We start from the raw sequence: 16,023 nt of genomic DNA, 5'->3' as shown, positions 1-16,023 counted from the left end.
GTGAATCAGAAATGCTTGTTTTAACCCATGTGTGCTAGGAGCTGAGGCACAAATACTGAATCATGTTGTTAAAACAACTCTTTTTCTTATGCAGTATGGCAGGAATGCTTTAGAGATTGTTATGAAATCCATTGTGAATTTAGACTCCCCAATGGTCTCTCCACCACCTGATTTTCCTGGAGACTTTTTCAAAGGTAATTTTAATCCACTGGATTTAATTACTTGGTTTTGGTCATTCTGTAGAATACAGAAAATGCAAGTATTTCTAGAGCTAGAAAATACTGTTGTTCTTTGAACTGATTAGCTGGTTGTCAGTGGATTTTTTTTATTCCTATGTATTTTTGCTGAATGTTGAAGTTCACATACGAAACAAGATAAGTAAACTCTCTCAATATAACACGTTCTGTGTCAGGTTGGCCAAAGTATTAAGTACAGCTCTTTTATAACAGATAATGGTCAAAGTTAACGTATCTTGTTCTCCTGTGGGTTCATATGTAATGTCATTGGTTGTCTTCCTTACTTGTACTTTCTGAAAGGACAGAAGGCAAAGTTATGTCTTACTTATAAATATATTAGGTAGTAATTGCAAGCAATGTATTTGGGAGTATCGAAGTTTTGGGATTCAATCTTGAAACAAGGTTGATTAAATAAGTTGTTATGTCATTGGTTTATTGTTAGATGTCAAAGCAGCTGTGATCTAACTTTTTTTTTCCCCTAGATGTTCGTCAAGGATTGATTGGTGTGGGCTTGATAAATGTAGAAGACAGATCTGGAATTCTAACACTTGATAAAGGTATTTGCTTTTAGTGTATCTTTAGAATGTCACTAAGAAAAATCACCTGTCCACTCATATTACGATAGTGGGATTCCTAACAGCAGAACTGAATTTGTAACTATCTTTAAAAAAAAAAAAAAGACTTGAAGAATTTCTGAGTGTTTTCTTCATTTCTGAAAGAATGGATTTAAGTAGTCCTTTTGAGATGCTTTGAATATTCATTGAAAGCTTGTTGTTGTTTAAATTTAATCTTTGTTGATCTGATGTATGTATTTCTTATTCTTAGATTATAACAACATAGGAAAGTTTCTGAATAGAATTCTTGGTATGGAAGTACATCAGCAGAATGCTTTATTCCAGTACTTTTCTGACACGTTAAATGCTGTTATTCAAAATGCTAAGAAGAATGGAAGATATGATATGGGCATCTTAGGTGAGTACTCAACATCTCAATGTTCTTGTAATTAGGTAAGAAAAGATAAGAGGAGTAACTCTGTTCTTTCGTTTTAAGATCTGGGCTCTGGGGATGAGAAAGTAAGGAAGGCAGATGTTAAGAAGTTTTTAACTCCCGGATATTCTACCTCTGGACATGTAGAATTATACACAGTAAGTTTTTTTCCTCTTTGGTATGAACTAATAAAACTTTCTTTTCAGTAAGTTCTTAAAATACTGTGATCAGCTAAGTTTGCATTGAGTGAAGGGTTCCGTGCCTTTCACTGGGTGATATTAGGTTCTGTAGTCCTTTAGTTCCCATTTCTGTAACTGTTCGAATGCCTGTTCCTTTTCAAATACCCCTGTGTGGCCTTCTTCCAGATCAGCGTAGAGAGAGGAATGTCTTGGGATGAAGCAACTAAGCTCTGGGCAGAACAAACAGGTCCGGACGATGGGTTTTATTTATCACTACAGGTAAGATCCTTTGCTCGTATCTATGAGTATGTTCAGAGAAGTCTGTTTTGGGGCTAACCAAATAAGCTGTCTAGTTTGAAAAATGTAATGTTCAAGTCAGTCACTGTTCAGTTTATTCAGAATGCTTTTAATTTTACTTCAAGATTCATGTTAAGTTTGTTTCCAACTCTTTAAGTATGAAGCATTCATTTTTAATAGCTCTGGGTATTTGCAGATAGGACTGTGAGCTTAAGTGAGGAGCTTTCATGTAAAACCTTCATCAAGAAAGCCAGGTGCTTTCACTATAAGGAAAACTTTGATATAGTGATACTCTTTAAGGTTATTATTTATTGCACATATGCTATTATGAAGTGTGGCTAAGAACACAGTATGGACTTGTTTAATGTAGGACTTGTCACCATGTTGAAACTTTATTTTTTTCCAGATAAGAAATAACAAGAAAACCGCTATTCTCGTGAAGGAAGTGAATCCTAAAAAGAAGCTTTTTTTAGTATACAGACCAAATACTGGGAAACAGCTCAAACTAGAAACATGTGCAGACCTGAAAAAGAAATATAAGAAGGTAACCATTAAAATGATGCTAGTTTCAAGCTTCGTTTTTTTTTCTCATGTTTGTATACAATTGTGTCAAATCAAAATTATGGATTATTTTTGCATAGCATGGTTTTGCAAGTATAGCTACATGCTTTCAGTATTGCTGTATCCAAAGCTTTCTGAATACAAGTAATTTGTATTGTGGTAATTTGAAATGGGTTGGTTTTTCAGGGCTGGCAAGGAAAAGCATTACTTCTCTGTAAGGTGTACAGGCATGCTCTTGAAAAAGCAGCTATGTATGGTGTATTCTAAGTGAAACTGAAATTAGGTTAATTACTGAAAAACTCTGAAATTCCACAATTCTTCCTGAGATGCTGTTGTGTCAAGTATTTTGTTCACGCTTCAAGACTGCATTTTGATTGAATATTCTTCGAATTATAGAACACTGTACCTTTTTCACCATTGGTGCTCCCTATTTTCTCATAATAATGAACAAATTGGTTTTGTTTTTTTGCAAGTTTTGATGTGTTTTACTTACAATCTTACTAATATTATTTCCACTTTGAATTACTTCTCCAGGTACCTTCTGAAGATGCTTTACCACACTGGTTAGAGCAGTACAATTCTTCTGCAGACACCTGCACACATGCGTATTGGTTAGTATTTGTATGCACATAGATGCTTTCTTCAGCTGTTTCACACGAACTGGTTTATCATTAATGGTGTTCTGTATTTGTGAGACCTTGTTTGTGATAGAATAGTTAAGGTATTATTTGGGGGAGGGGAGGAATATTCGTACTTCATGTAGAGACAAAACAGTTGTTCAGCAACAGCTGCTCTCATGCTACCTCTTCTAGCAGTGTCTGAACTCAGCTGCTAATGTCCTCCTTCCAGGGGAACAGCACAATGGCAGAACTTTCAGGTTGATATCAGCTTCTGAAACTTGCTGATCAGATACTGGTTTCATATGTAACAGATTTAGGGGAGTTAAATTAGTGGTATCTTTTGATTTAAAGATTCACATTGTGAAGATGTGGTTCTAAATAGGCAAAAACTTCTCAAAACTTTCCCAGCAAAAGCATTCTGTGGCTGTGGATAAAGTATCCTCCACATACTTACTTGGAGCACTTATTTAACTCTGAATAATATTAAATATCTTCAAGGCTTATTTTTAACTGAACTTTGGTTTGAAAGCTTTTTTTTTTTTTTCCTCTTTCCTCTAGGAGAGGCAATTGTAAGAAGGCAGGCTTGGGATTAGTTTGTGAAGTGGGACTCCGCTGTCGAACTTACTATGTCTTGTGTGGTTCAGTATTGAGCGTCTGGACAAAAGTAGAAGGCGTTCTAGCCTCTGTGAGTGGTACAAATGTGAAAATGCAAATAGTTCGTCTAAGAACAGAGGACGGTCAGAGGATCGTAGGTAAGTGGCTTGTCTGCTCCTTTATTTCCATTTTGAGGTAGAGGTGGTTGTAACTTACAAGTCCCTCTGAGAGCCATGTAGGAGATATTTTTATGAAAATGCTTACAAGAGAAAAGGCTTATCTGTGTGCATGTTGAAGATGGGCAGAAGGTACTATTAAAATAGGGATTTGGGTGTGCAAACACTGTTTTGACTCAAGTTAAAGAAGGAAAATTTTTTTTTCCAGACAGGCTTTGAAACACTTATTCTCTCAGTTCTTTTCCTTCACAAGCAATAAAATTCAGCATGTTCCAGCCAGCCTGTCTTTGAAACTATAAGGGCTCAGCTTTTTTCCATTTCTCGCAAGTAACAGTGAGCCCTTGAAATGGTTGCCTTTGTGATTTTTGAGCACATGTAACCAGTAGCTTAGAGTGACTTTGAGATAAGTGTGTAATGTCTTATTGCTAAACCATTTAGGGAGGCTCTCATAGCATAGATATCCTAGAGTCTGAAATCTTTTTTTTTTAAATGTGGACTTTCCATGATCTGTAATGTCACAATAGTGCCGGTTCTATAAGATAGTGAAACTAGGTGTTTTGTTTTTAAATTTTCATGCTGTTGTATTTTTTTTGAGACTAGAAAAACAGCAGTAGCTGAATTCTGGTTTTACATGGCAAAACTTGTAGCTGTGCTTGGTTAGACTTGATGTTAGAAACAGGCACTGTTGTGTTGCCTAAATTAAATGGTGGAATCGTCAGCCTTTGGCCTGAAGTTTTAAGGAACAAAATTGTATGCTTGTGAAACAACTGATTTCTTGCTGTTTTCAGGCTTGATCATTCCTGCAAATTGTGTATCGCCCCTTGTAAACCTCCTGTCGACGTCAGACCAGTCTCAACAGCTTGCAGTACAACAGCAGCAGATATGGCAGCAGCATCACCCACAAAGCATCACCAATTTCAACAATGCATAAGAGGACAAACTACAGGTGTTGACTTTGGTGTTTGAGGAAAAGGCTGTAAAAGCATATCACTTGCATAAAAATCAGGGACAGATTCCAAAGAAATATAACTTTTTCAGTTCAGTTGTGTGCTCTCAAATACTTTGGGAAATAAAGAGATCTAAAAAGGTTGGTAGAACTGAAAGCCAGCAGTTGTTCATGGTGGTGCATCTGTCTTTCCTTATGCTCTCTGTAGTGCTTCCTGTTTGCTTTTACTTTTGGCCTTTTAAGCTACAAACCACAATTTGTTTGAAAATGCTTGAAAGTCCCCAAGCAGGCTTTATTTTTATCTTGTCATACAGTGCTCAGGGTTTAACGCAGTGCATCAATGCCATTGCTGTGGGAGATATCCTTGAATGCATGTATTGAGTATATATATAGAAAATATATATTGGGTTTTTCTCTTCAATTTATAAGTTTATAAAAGCATGAAACCTAGAGGTTGCACATCATGCATTCAGGTTCCTTCCCAGTTTCTGTTTGACAGTGCATGTCTTTGGAAACGGGCATGGACAGGATAAATACACGAGACAGGAATTCAGAGAGAAACACAATCTTAGTTGTACAGCATTGGTTATTGCATTTTTATAGTGTTTATACCCAGGTGTTGCATTTTTTCTGGTTCTCTCCTGGGGGTTATATATTTGAGTCTACAACATGTTCTTTTTGTGATAAACATCTTAAATTAAAATTAGTTCATTTTTAATGTATTAATGGTATTCCTAATGTGTACTGCAAAGATGGCTGGATGCCTATTTTTCCTTAAATTGAAGCATTTCCTTAATCCGAGGTGGTTATGGAAACTTAAGTGCAAATTCACTTCCATCTCGCATACAATCTTATATTTTTTACTTCATTAATGTAATTTAATTTGTCACTTGTAAGATGAAACCTTACTTGAGCTGTAAATTAGAGAATGGGAAACACTTGAGGGTTCCGCTGTATGTGCTGTTTCTGTTACCCAGTAACTTGAATACTGTTTAATATGTTGTAAGACATTGTAGAGTTTATCTGGAGCTGTTTAAAAGAAATTGTAATGTACAAATGTGAATAGTCACTTATCTATAATATGGGTAAGTTTTGTTTTGCCTATAATAGTAGATGTTTATAAGAAAGTGAAGGACAATGTTTGTCATTTCTTGCTTGCACAGGTTGCACTATTGAAAAATTGAGATTGTATAAACCTGTCCAAAAAAACTACAAGATAATGATCTTGTAGATGTCAAATAAAAGTTATTGTACTAACAAGAAGTGGAGTCTTGTTTAGGCAATCACTATATTCCAAAAAAAAAACAAAAAACCAACTAACAAGTCTTTACAATTGGAATTTACAGGACTTGGCATGTTCTGGTCTGCTTTAACCAGGCTTCTGTCTTGCAGTCCAAATATTTCAGTTGAACTCATTAGAGAGGCAAGAAGTAAACTGTATGTAGACCTTGATGCAGATTTTAAATAAGGGTCTCCTGCCAGAGCAGCAATTCATCGTAGCATGTCACTTTGTAAACCTTCAGGGAGCCAGATTCAAGTGTCTCAGTTTTTCCGTAAGTAATGGGGCCAGAAGTTCCATCACTTCAGGCTGAAGTGAGCTCCCTTGCATGGATTATTTCACTTGAGGCTCTGTTAGTGCTACCAGTGCCAGCATCCCCGTGCAGTAATGGTGCACGTGCTTGTTGTGGAAGGCAGTCACCTGCTCTCCTCTCGGCCTGCTCTCCTCAACTCCACAACCTGAAATGGTCGGAACGCAGTTCTGACAAACTGGAAATACAGATCCAGGATAAATTGGCATGCTTGCTATTGCTCTAGCACCTGCTACATCTCTGTAAAGTACTTGTAATGCAGGTGGTAGGTGTGTCTTGAGGTTTTTTTTATCCTCTGGTAGTGAAGGGAAGCTTGCCTGAATGCTGTGATATCAGTAGAAGCTGATTATGCATTGGAAAACTCAAGACCACAGACAGGGTGTGGGGGAGGATGTTCATGTGCTATGTACCCACCATTGGATGTATTTGGCATCCACTCCAGGAAAAGCAATGGGATTTTGAGAAGTATGTTGACAGATTACTATTGCAACAGATAGTGAACCAAATTGCTAGTAACAGCAAGCTGTGTATGTGGACTTCAGTTGTTTTTTAATCAGTGTAGAAATAACTTCTGTTCTGAGGGTGACATGGTATTTTCCATCTTAATCCCCAGTAAAATGGAGTAGTAAATACACAAGATGTCCCTGCTGGTAGCAGCAGGGTGGATTAGATCTTTAAAGGCCACTTCCAACCCAAACCATTCACACCCTCTTAAATTTCCTGTAGACTTGTGTTACCTGGAGGAAAAAATTATACCATACTAAAAGAGCTGTAAGATTTGTTCCTATTCCAGTACTGGGTTCCCCCTACTTACTCTTCTTTGCATGTTCTCTACCCACTTGCCACTCTCAGTTCCTTGGCTCTGTCATTCTGTTACTAACACAGCTGTATCCACAGCTCCAGAGTGTTGCAACATCTGAAAGGTTAACTTTCCAAAGAAGGAAAGTTAGTCTTCAAGCTGCAGAAATATACTCTCAAAAATTCCTGCTAGATCTTTTTAATTATTACTTGGTAATACATCCTTGTATTAACTGCTGGTAAGACTTGGGGAAGAAAAGGACTATGAATAGCACTATGGATGAGATAAGGACAGGGATGTGTTAATGTCTTGCAGCACTGCCTGTCAGAAAAACATCCTCAAAGGGAGGAAAAAGGACAGACCAATTGTTACATCGTATAAATATAAGGCTAGAACTGTATCTATATTTCTGTTACTTCTGGAACAACAGAACTGTTTCACAAAAATCAGCATCTGAAATGGATGTTAAATTTATAAAGGATAGATGCCTCTGATAACAGAGGCAAGCCTAAACGTAAGATGCTGGTGGAAATTCCTGTACTGGATGAGTTCTGGAAGCACGCTGTAGAAGGGGAGGATATTTCTTTAAGCTGACTTGAGAAATGAAGGGATAAAAAACTTGGGTTTTCTTTTCTTAAAATGTCCCTTGACAGCTACTGAATATTGACTTGTTAACTAGTTTCATACTTAAGATGTGTCTGACACAGCAAATGCAGTTATAACCCCCTAAAACCCACTCTGCACAGCAAGTTTTCGGATTGTTTCCAATTGCTGTGTGGTGTGTTAGGAATATACACCTCTCGTAAGGACTTAAAGTTCCCCAAAGATGCTAGTTGTCTACTCAATGTGTGGTATTTTCTTTGTAAATTAAGAAAGCTCTGCAACCTGTAAACATTTGTCAAGTGAATTATCAAGGGGTTTTTGTATTTTTCAGTTGCGTTTGGAATAAGCTTCGTTCAGATCCTATTGCAGTCTGTACATATATAGAAAGAATATGTATGTATATAGAGATGTTAAAGGCTACTGAATTAATGAATGTAAATAACTCTTGTTTTCCTTTGTGTGTTTTTTTTCTTCATGACCTTCCCAAGATGTATTCCTATTTTCTCAACTTGCCAAATAGGCAATTTGTGTGTACTTTGAAATATATATAGCATATATAAAACTTCCAAGGGATGTCTGCATACATTGTAGATGTTAATATGTTGTCATCATTTTTTTCAAAACTATCAGTTGTCTGTCTTCCACGGTCCTTTTCATGCTGTGTGTTTTTATTTGATATTTTTAGTGTATAATGCATTTTCTTGCAAGAAATTGGTTCCCAGTATCTTCGACTTGACTCGTACTATTCACTTTTAGTGCCTGTATCAGAAAGAAACATACTTTGTTTTTCTTTAGTCTTTTCAGTGTGTTTCAGATCTTAAGCTTCAGTCCTAGGTAAATTTAAATTTTCTTGCACCTACTGGTATCTCCAGTTATGCCTTCTGTGAGCTCCTACAAGAAGAGCTCTAGGGAATTCATATCAGCATCAGAACCTGCCCACTAGCCTAACATGTAAAAGATTGATTGCTATATCCATATTAAATATTAACTGTCTTAAAAGCACTCTAGAAGAGAGGGATAATTTGGCAGTAGAAAAGATGCTGCTCTTGTAGATTGTTTCCTGGGAAAGTTTTGAGCTTCCTGTACATGTGCAAAACAGAGGTAAGGGAATTTCTACACCTTTGAAAAATGGTGCACATTTTTAATTGGCAGATAAAAACACTTATCTTTAGATCTAAGTTAGAGACAGATGAGAATTTCATTGAATTGTCTGTTTCCAATTTAGCTTATTGAGCTTCCAGCAGCTCTCACACCAGCTTTGCCCTTCCCCTTTTCTTCACACTGGGATGGACTGTGCCCATAGGTTTTTTCCAGAATTAAGTGGTTTGCAAAGTCCATTGACTGGAAAGTCACTGTAAGAAGCATCCAGCTGCAAATAGCAGCAAAATACTTCTGGTAATTTCTATGGTCAATACAGGCTTAACAATGAATGCTGAGAAAGAAGCGTTTTGGTCGTGTGCTGGTAGCTATATGGTTCTGTGTCGTGGAATCTGATGGTAAAGGCTGACAAAGTTGGCAGAAGTAATGAAGTAATGCAACCACAAACATGCGTGAGTGCAGAATGAGACATGGGAAACCTCCGGGGCTGACGCTTCAGACAGCCGAGAGTGGTGTTGGCCTCCTTTGCTGCTTAGGTTGTGCACCCAGTTTGAGAAGCAACAGTTCTCTTTTTGAGGAGAAAAACATGAAGGAGAGAAGAAAAGACTTGGAAATAGGAGTGTCTCAGCTGCAATTAGAACAGCTGAGGGCAAATTACCTCTAACAGCTTCTGCTGAATTGGCTGATAAGTAAAAACCTAGTACGAACTTTCTTAATCAGCTTTGCTTCACTATTCCTTAATTGGTCCCAAAACATTTTTTGAGGGGACAAAGTTTGAGGCTATGCTAAGATTCCAGAATAGGAGCTGGGCAGGTTTAAGTTGAGGCCAAAACTAGCATATAGAATTTCAATCTGCTGTGTTATGAACTGACATTGCAGGTTTTCACAGATTTCCATGCTGCATGTGTAAAAGAAAGACAGCTGTGCTGGGAGGACAGACTGAAGGGAAAAGATTCGATGCACTTATGCAGTTAGCTTAACCAATACAGAAATACATCCAGATTCAAATGGTGTATTTAAAAAAAAAAATAAATAGGACCTACAATGGTGAAGTAGCTGAATCAATACACATTAAGCTTTATAACAACTAAGTTTGGCTACTGTTTCTGAACTTGGTTGCTCTTAGGGCATAATTAGACAGGTCACCTGCAGCAGAGGGGGTTTCCTACGTTTGATTTGCACTGGGAAGGATAAAGAGACATTTCTGCAAGTATATTTACCTATCTGCTTTCTGATTTGGAGAGGTTAATCAGTAAAATGCCAGATTCATTGCAGGCACGATGGCATTTTTATTTGCTGGGTCACTTGATTTATTGTTTAATTATTTACAGAAAGCCCCACAGCATACTGAATTTTATTTGAGGTGGGTGTTCTTTGCCTCAGCAGCTTTTGGCAATCCTGTGGAGGGTCTGTACTGCACCCCTGCAATAACTTTTGCTGTGAGACTACCTCTGCACTAAGGACACGCTATTTTTTTATAGCAGGACTTCCCTATTAATGCTACTTCAGTCTGCATCTTTAATAATCCAACGTGACAAAATTCCAAAGACGTGTAACATTTCAGTTGAATTGTGTACGGTTATTTTTGTTACTGTTGTTGCCTATCCTAATGGGAAATGTTTGCCAACCTTAAAAACCACCCTACAGCACAGTGTTGCACCGCACGTCCCCGTGTTCCCCATTTGAGCAGACGATACCTGCACGGGCCAACTGCTCTCATACAAAGTGGCAGAATTGTGAGTGCCTGGCAATAAAATAGTGTTTAGAATGATTTATATTCACAAAAATGACAAACTGTGGAACACAAACTATGTATTGAGTTCTTTTTTAAGCTAAATAAATTAAACTGACTACTACCTTGTTTTTTTTTTTTTTTTTCCCCTTTAATTTTCTATTGTGGAACTTCCCCACAGAGGCTGTTTACACCGGAACGCCTTTCAGCAACACTTCTGCATACGTTAAACATAGGAATTGTTGCTCCATCTTAGGATCCTTCGGAGTAGCAGAAGTTGTGCTGTAATAAGCCAAATATCTTTGTTGCTATCTATTTAGGCACCTGGCACTTCTTAAACGACAGAGGGTGTTTCGCTGGTTCATTGCATTGGCACGACTGGTAGCTAAGAGCAGATTCGCAGGATTCTTTGAATGCTAACTGCAGTAATCTTACAAAGGGGAGGAGAGTTTATGAAAGCTGTATCCAGATTGGGAAGTATCAACTCCTTTATATTCCATGCATAGCACGGAAGTATCTTTCCTATGTCTGGGATATGTTTGGGATAAACAGGCTAATCTAATCCTGTCACTGTGAATAATTTTGAGTTTATTTTTATTCTCTTTTTCCCCAAATCCAGAAAAGTGATGATGCCAAGATTTCAGCAATAAATGAAGATACCCAAACCTCAGAACTTAGGTAGTAATTCTATAATTCGAAGTAATAAAGCAGCAGACTTTGGTGTTTAAGGGAGAAATGTTTTAAGATACTGGATATTTTGTTTGTTTGCTTTGTGTGTGTATGAATATGTGTTTGTATTTACATATTTAATACACCTTAAAAATGCCAGAGAGGCAGCCAGTGAGCTGATGGCCTTTACTCTTGGAAGTCCAGGTCTAGTTTATTTGTTCCTTACTTGAGGTCCCGTTACACAAAAGCCAGGAGAATTGATTGTGCCTGCTGAATTCGCAGTGAATTGCAGGGCACGAAACAGAGATCTGTATCAGCTTAGCCAGAGCGGCCAAGTTAAGTCATGAACCAGGGTGCCAGCACCTTAATTACTTCTAGGTAAGATCTCCCCTGAAGTTAGTTGGAGTGAATAAAAATGGAGATGTGAGCAACGAAAGCAGAGTGCAGATCTGGGCCTGCCGCTGCCTCCACAACCTGCTGGCACTGCCCTCAGTGTAAGAGGCTTTGGGAGCGCCCTGTGCTGCACCGTGCTCGCACCTCTCAGACGGGGCCTTTCTTGGTGCCAGCTCCTACCTGATTTTTTTTGGGGGGGGGACTCAATTTGTCCATCCACAGCTTGGGCCTGGGGGCTGCAGGACTGCAGCTGAGCTGTGCATGTCCCGCTGGCCATTTGCTTCTTGGAGTGGACTTGAGCCAACACTGGCATTTCCTTCCTTTCCTGGCAAAAGAAAAGCCTGTCCCAGGCCAGTGTGCTCCTGGGGAGGAGAGGATGCTGTGGCCTCCCCTTTCTGGGCAGCAGCAGGAGGGCAGTGGCTCCTTCAGGGCTTTGGGGGCTTTGCACTGGGCTCCTGCCTCAGCTGTGTGGTGTGGGGCTGCTGTCAGGTCTCTGAGCCTCAGCCTGCACTATTTAAATTACAGGTGATGCTTGCTCCTGTGACGAGCATCTGCCAGGGCTGTAAATCCTCCACATCTGGGGTTGTCCCTCTTGCTCCCTGTGCACAGGGAGCCCCAGGTGAGCTGGCATGGCTGCTGCCAGGCTGGGTGGTGGCTCCGTGGGGATAACACCCAGCATCTCTGCTCCAGGGAGACCGTGGGGGAACCTGATTCTCTCTCTGCTTCTGTATAGGGAGAAGGGGTTTGCAGGCAAGTATCACACAGCCTGCCTGGAGACCACAGCCCGTCACTGACTTGGGACTATGTTCTGCAAGAATCTGCAACGGCGTTGCTGCGATTTACCCTCAGGTTTTCCTCCTTCCCCCTTCTCCCTGCTCTGCTCTCCTCTCCCCAAGTTGTTGTGAAGCTCCACATTCCTTTCCTCGCAGTCATTTCCATTTTCCATCCCTGGGCTTTGCTTCTACTCTCTCCTCCACTTCCTCTGCTCAAATGACCAATAACAAAACAATTGGGGACGCTCCCATCAGGCTCGAAGCTTGATGTCGCAAGGAGGCTGAGGGACTGGCGAGTTGGTGTCCCTCCATTATTTGTTTCAGGAAGATGTCGCGGGTCTGGTGACACTCGGTTTGCACTTGGAAAGGTTTCTGTGAAGCCACAAAAGCCAAAAGCTTAACCCCAGTGCATGGTTCCAAAAGGAAACGAGATCCTGCAGCCATCACAGCTGTCACAGGGCCGTTTACTGCGCACCACTCGAATTTGGGCACGGGGGTGTCTGACACCGCTGGTCACAGCCCACGAAGGGGAAGCACTTCAAGCGGCCAGCGCACAGCTTTGCTGCGGATCCTTCCACTCTCAGCTGCAGAGCAGGTTCAGGAGCTTTCCCAGACAGGGCTGGGATGAAAGCAAGTCTCCAAACCTCGTCTGCCCCAGCCAAAGGGCGGGGTGCTGCCGCCTGGGGCCCACAGGGCGGGAGGCAGAGGCAGGGCAGCGGTGCCAGCTGACTGCGCCCTGGGCCGCGCCGCCCGCCTTGGCTCGGCCTTCAAGGGCCCGGGAGTGGGAGGGAAGCAGGAGTCCAGCCCGCAGGGCAAGAAGGGAGAGTCCTTGCAGGCAAACTGAAGGCATGGGGCAGGGTGGAGCCCTTGCCTGTCTGGGAAGACGATGCGGGATGCTCTGCAGGCGGTGAGCTGTCCCTGCGAGCAGCGAAGGAGGAGCAGCCTCGGTGGAGCTGCCAGCCTCTCCCTCCCAGCAGGGCCGTCCTGCTGGCTGCAGGGCTCCGTGCCTCTATTTGCCTGGGCTTAACCAGCAGACCGATTTCCTTTCCGTTCGTATTTTCTTTGCTGGTTTTCATTGGAATCTGGCTGGTTTTGATATTGGTGCCTGGTGCTTGCTCGCCTGGCAAAGAGGAAAACTCTCATTAGAGAGATTCCAGGCCTGCGCTTTTGTGGCTGAGGGCTTGGAAACTTCTCAGTGCCGGGCTGCGGTCCTCCAGGGAGACCTCCAGCCAGAGCAGGAGGGAGCAGCCTCGTTCCTCATGCTGTCCCTAAGGCAAACCCAAGCAGCATTAAGGCCTCTTTATCTTAAATGTTTCCAGTCTCTTCTGACACCTTTACAGGTGCTCGTTTTTCCCTCCTTCCTGCACACGCCATTTCTCAGGCACAGCATCCCCCTCAAAGATGGAACGAGCCTGGAAGCAGCTCCTCGGCCCATAGGGCAGCACCCGCGCAGCGATGCCGAGCAGCTGTCTGCCTGGCAGGGCTGTTCCACTTGGCAGACAGACAAAGGGCTCAGGAGTAGGAGGAAAACAAGGCTGGGAGGGAAAAGTCGCTCCAGATAATATGGCATCTGGCCTGGGAGGAACCATCTGAAAGTGGGGAGCAGGGCTCGGCTGGGAAAAAGTTTATCTGGCAGAATTTATGGGGAGAGTCTGTCCGGAATAGGCGTCCAAACTTATATCCAAAATCACAGCGAGCCTGTCTGCTGATGCGGGCCAGGCGCTGGAAGAGGATTTCCTGGGGCCTGGCTCGCTGCTGCTGCGGCAGAGTTCTTGGATTCGTCACGCTGCATCGCAGCCCCCCTTGCAGAGGGTCTCAGAGGGCTGCTTCCCGCTGGGGGGAGCAATCCAGTCCTTTCAGGGGTATTTCGGGGAGAAAAGGTATCAGAGTAGAACTAGGGAATCTGTATTTCTATCCAGGATCGAGCATTCCTTGTGCATTTTGATGAGGACGGGGCAGTAAGCAGCCAACATCAGCCAGAAAGCAGATTATAGTGGAGGGATACCAAGGGCTGTCAGCTTTCTCTTGGAAACAAAATGAGCAGGACGGAAACCTGGAGGATGCAGTTGCAGGGAACAGAGACAGCAGCGTGAGGAGCTGTAGCAAGCTGATAAGGGAGCGACAATGGAGCCCAAAAGGATAAAATGCACAATTTGCCCTCATTGTCAGCGTCCCAGACGACCCTGGGAGCATCCCTGGAGCAGGGCCTGGGGCAGGAGGTGTTCTGCACCAGGAAGTGCTGGTTCATTACGATCAGTGAGGAAGGTGTTTGGCTCTGGAAGGCGTCTTTTCAAATGCTATTTGCTAGCACTAACACTAAAAAGAAAGAGAAAATAGCATAGATAAACTTATGTCCCTTCAGATGCAGGAATGTGGAGTTGTTCAGTATTGAAAGGCGTGCAGCATGCCGGGGCTGTGGAAGGAGTTAGCCCATTTTCGGTCATTCAAGCTGCTACAGGCTTTTCTGGAAAGAAAACAATTCTGCTTGTCCTTTCCGTCAAACAGAAAGGATGTTCACACGAGAACTTTCTGCACTTCTAGATAAAGGCAAGGCCACGCAGGTGGTGTAATCGCTGGTATGAAGTGGGACTCGCCTGCAGGTTCCTTTGTTGTGAGCTGGCCAAGGTCAGCCTGCAGCCACGGAGCTGTGCAGCACAGCACGGGCCCGAAGCCCAAGCCGTACGTGCAGCACAGTGCAGCATGGCACAGGCCTGGGCTTCCCCAGGTTATCCGTGGTGCTGAGCCCCCAGAGCTGCTGGTACGTATCAGGCAAAATAAGCAGCGCTGCAGGAAGCTGCTTTGCATGACTTTGCCCCAAGACTGGGTAAATCCTGCTGCAGTCACTGCATATTCCCAGCCTGCAGCCTCGCCGATTTGGAGGGAGCAGCCTCGGGGTATGCATCGACCACTTGTGCTCTTCAAAGGGGTTAAATCCACCCACACTCAGGAATTCAAAGGCTTCATTTTCAGCCTGGGCCAAGCAGGGGACTTTTCACTTTGTTTTAGACATTCATCTTAGTTTTAGTACCACAGAACAGTTTGGAGACTTGCAGATGAAATTAGTGCTCAGAAACTTATGGGTACCTTTATGTTTATTCTATTTATGATGCTGCCTCCCTGGAAATGTGGGGATAAATATTTAAATATGAATTCCCCGCAGAAAAAGGAACAAACTTCCCATATCTTTCCTCTCGCTGCTGCATGGGTCTCTGTGGTGAGTGTCAGAACATCCCCAAGTCACTCAATTCATTAAACTTGACAACAATTAATTACATTGAAATTAATGCGCACATGTAATGTTTTACATGTCAAAGACATACCAGCAAAAAAACAGGGGCTTTCTGTGCCATCTTTCATTCTTCTCATTGTTCATTTCACCCAAGAAGATAAGAAACAGGACTCGTTTACACTCTATTCACAGGTCTCAGAGTGTGCTGCAGCATAGCTCTGCAGGCACTGATGGTTATTAGTTTGATTTCCAGATGCAAGGGGACAAATGAGTTTGTCTTGAAGCATGGGCCAAGGCCCCTCTCTGCCTTGGAGAGCCGTCCTGACAGCCAGCTGCCTGCGCCTTCCAACATCACACTTTGCATTTGTGCTCCCTACACCCTTGCCAGAGGGGTTCGGCATCCAACCTCGCAGAGCTTTGCGAAGGGAAAACCTCCTCGATGTCAGTCAGAGCTTGGCTGAGCAGGGGCTGGAAGGCTCACTGCGTGGAAACCCTGGCTGCCGAGTATTCCCAGTGGTTTGGGAGGAGCAGAGGTGAGAAAG

At 42.3% G+C, this 16,023-nt stretch overlaps 1 protein-coding gene across 3 annotated transcripts in view; it reads left to right on the top strand.

Annotated features, from left to right (window-relative positions):
• The window catches only part of SBNO1 (strawberry notch homolog 1), a 35,315-nt gene extending 24,774 nt beyond the window's left edge, over positions 1 to 10,541 (top strand). For all 3 annotated transcript variants that reach the window (XM_068654503.1, XM_068654504.1, XM_068654502.1), the window contains 9 exons: positions 95 to 194; positions 719 to 793; positions 1,062 to 1,208; positions 1,287 to 1,381; positions 1,589 to 1,681; positions 2,106 to 2,243; positions 2,795 to 2,871; positions 3,439 to 3,632; positions 4,439 to 10,541. In XM_068654503.1, coding sequence (XP_068510604.1) covers positions 95 to 194; positions 719 to 793; positions 1,062 to 1,208; positions 1,287 to 1,381; positions 1,589 to 1,681; positions 2,106 to 2,243; positions 2,795 to 2,871; positions 3,439 to 3,632; positions 4,439 to 4,581 — 1,062 coding nt within the window. In that variant the 3' untranslated portion in view covers positions 4,582 to 10,541. The remainder of the gene's footprint in view (positions 1 to 94; positions 195 to 718; positions 794 to 1,061; positions 1,209 to 1,286; positions 1,382 to 1,588; positions 1,682 to 2,105; positions 2,244 to 2,794; positions 2,872 to 3,438; positions 3,633 to 4,438) is intronic.
• The last annotated feature ends 5,482 nt before the right edge of the window (positions 10,542 to 16,023 follow it).

Source organism: Anas acuta, chromosome 17 (assembly GCF_963932015.1).
Source record: "Anas acuta chromosome 17, bAnaAcu1.1, whole genome shotgun sequence".
NCBI classification, from domain to species: domain Eukaryota; kingdom Metazoa; phylum Chordata; class Aves; order Anseriformes; family Anatidae; genus Anas; species Anas acuta.
This window is presented reverse-complemented; position numbering and strand designations above follow the sequence as displayed.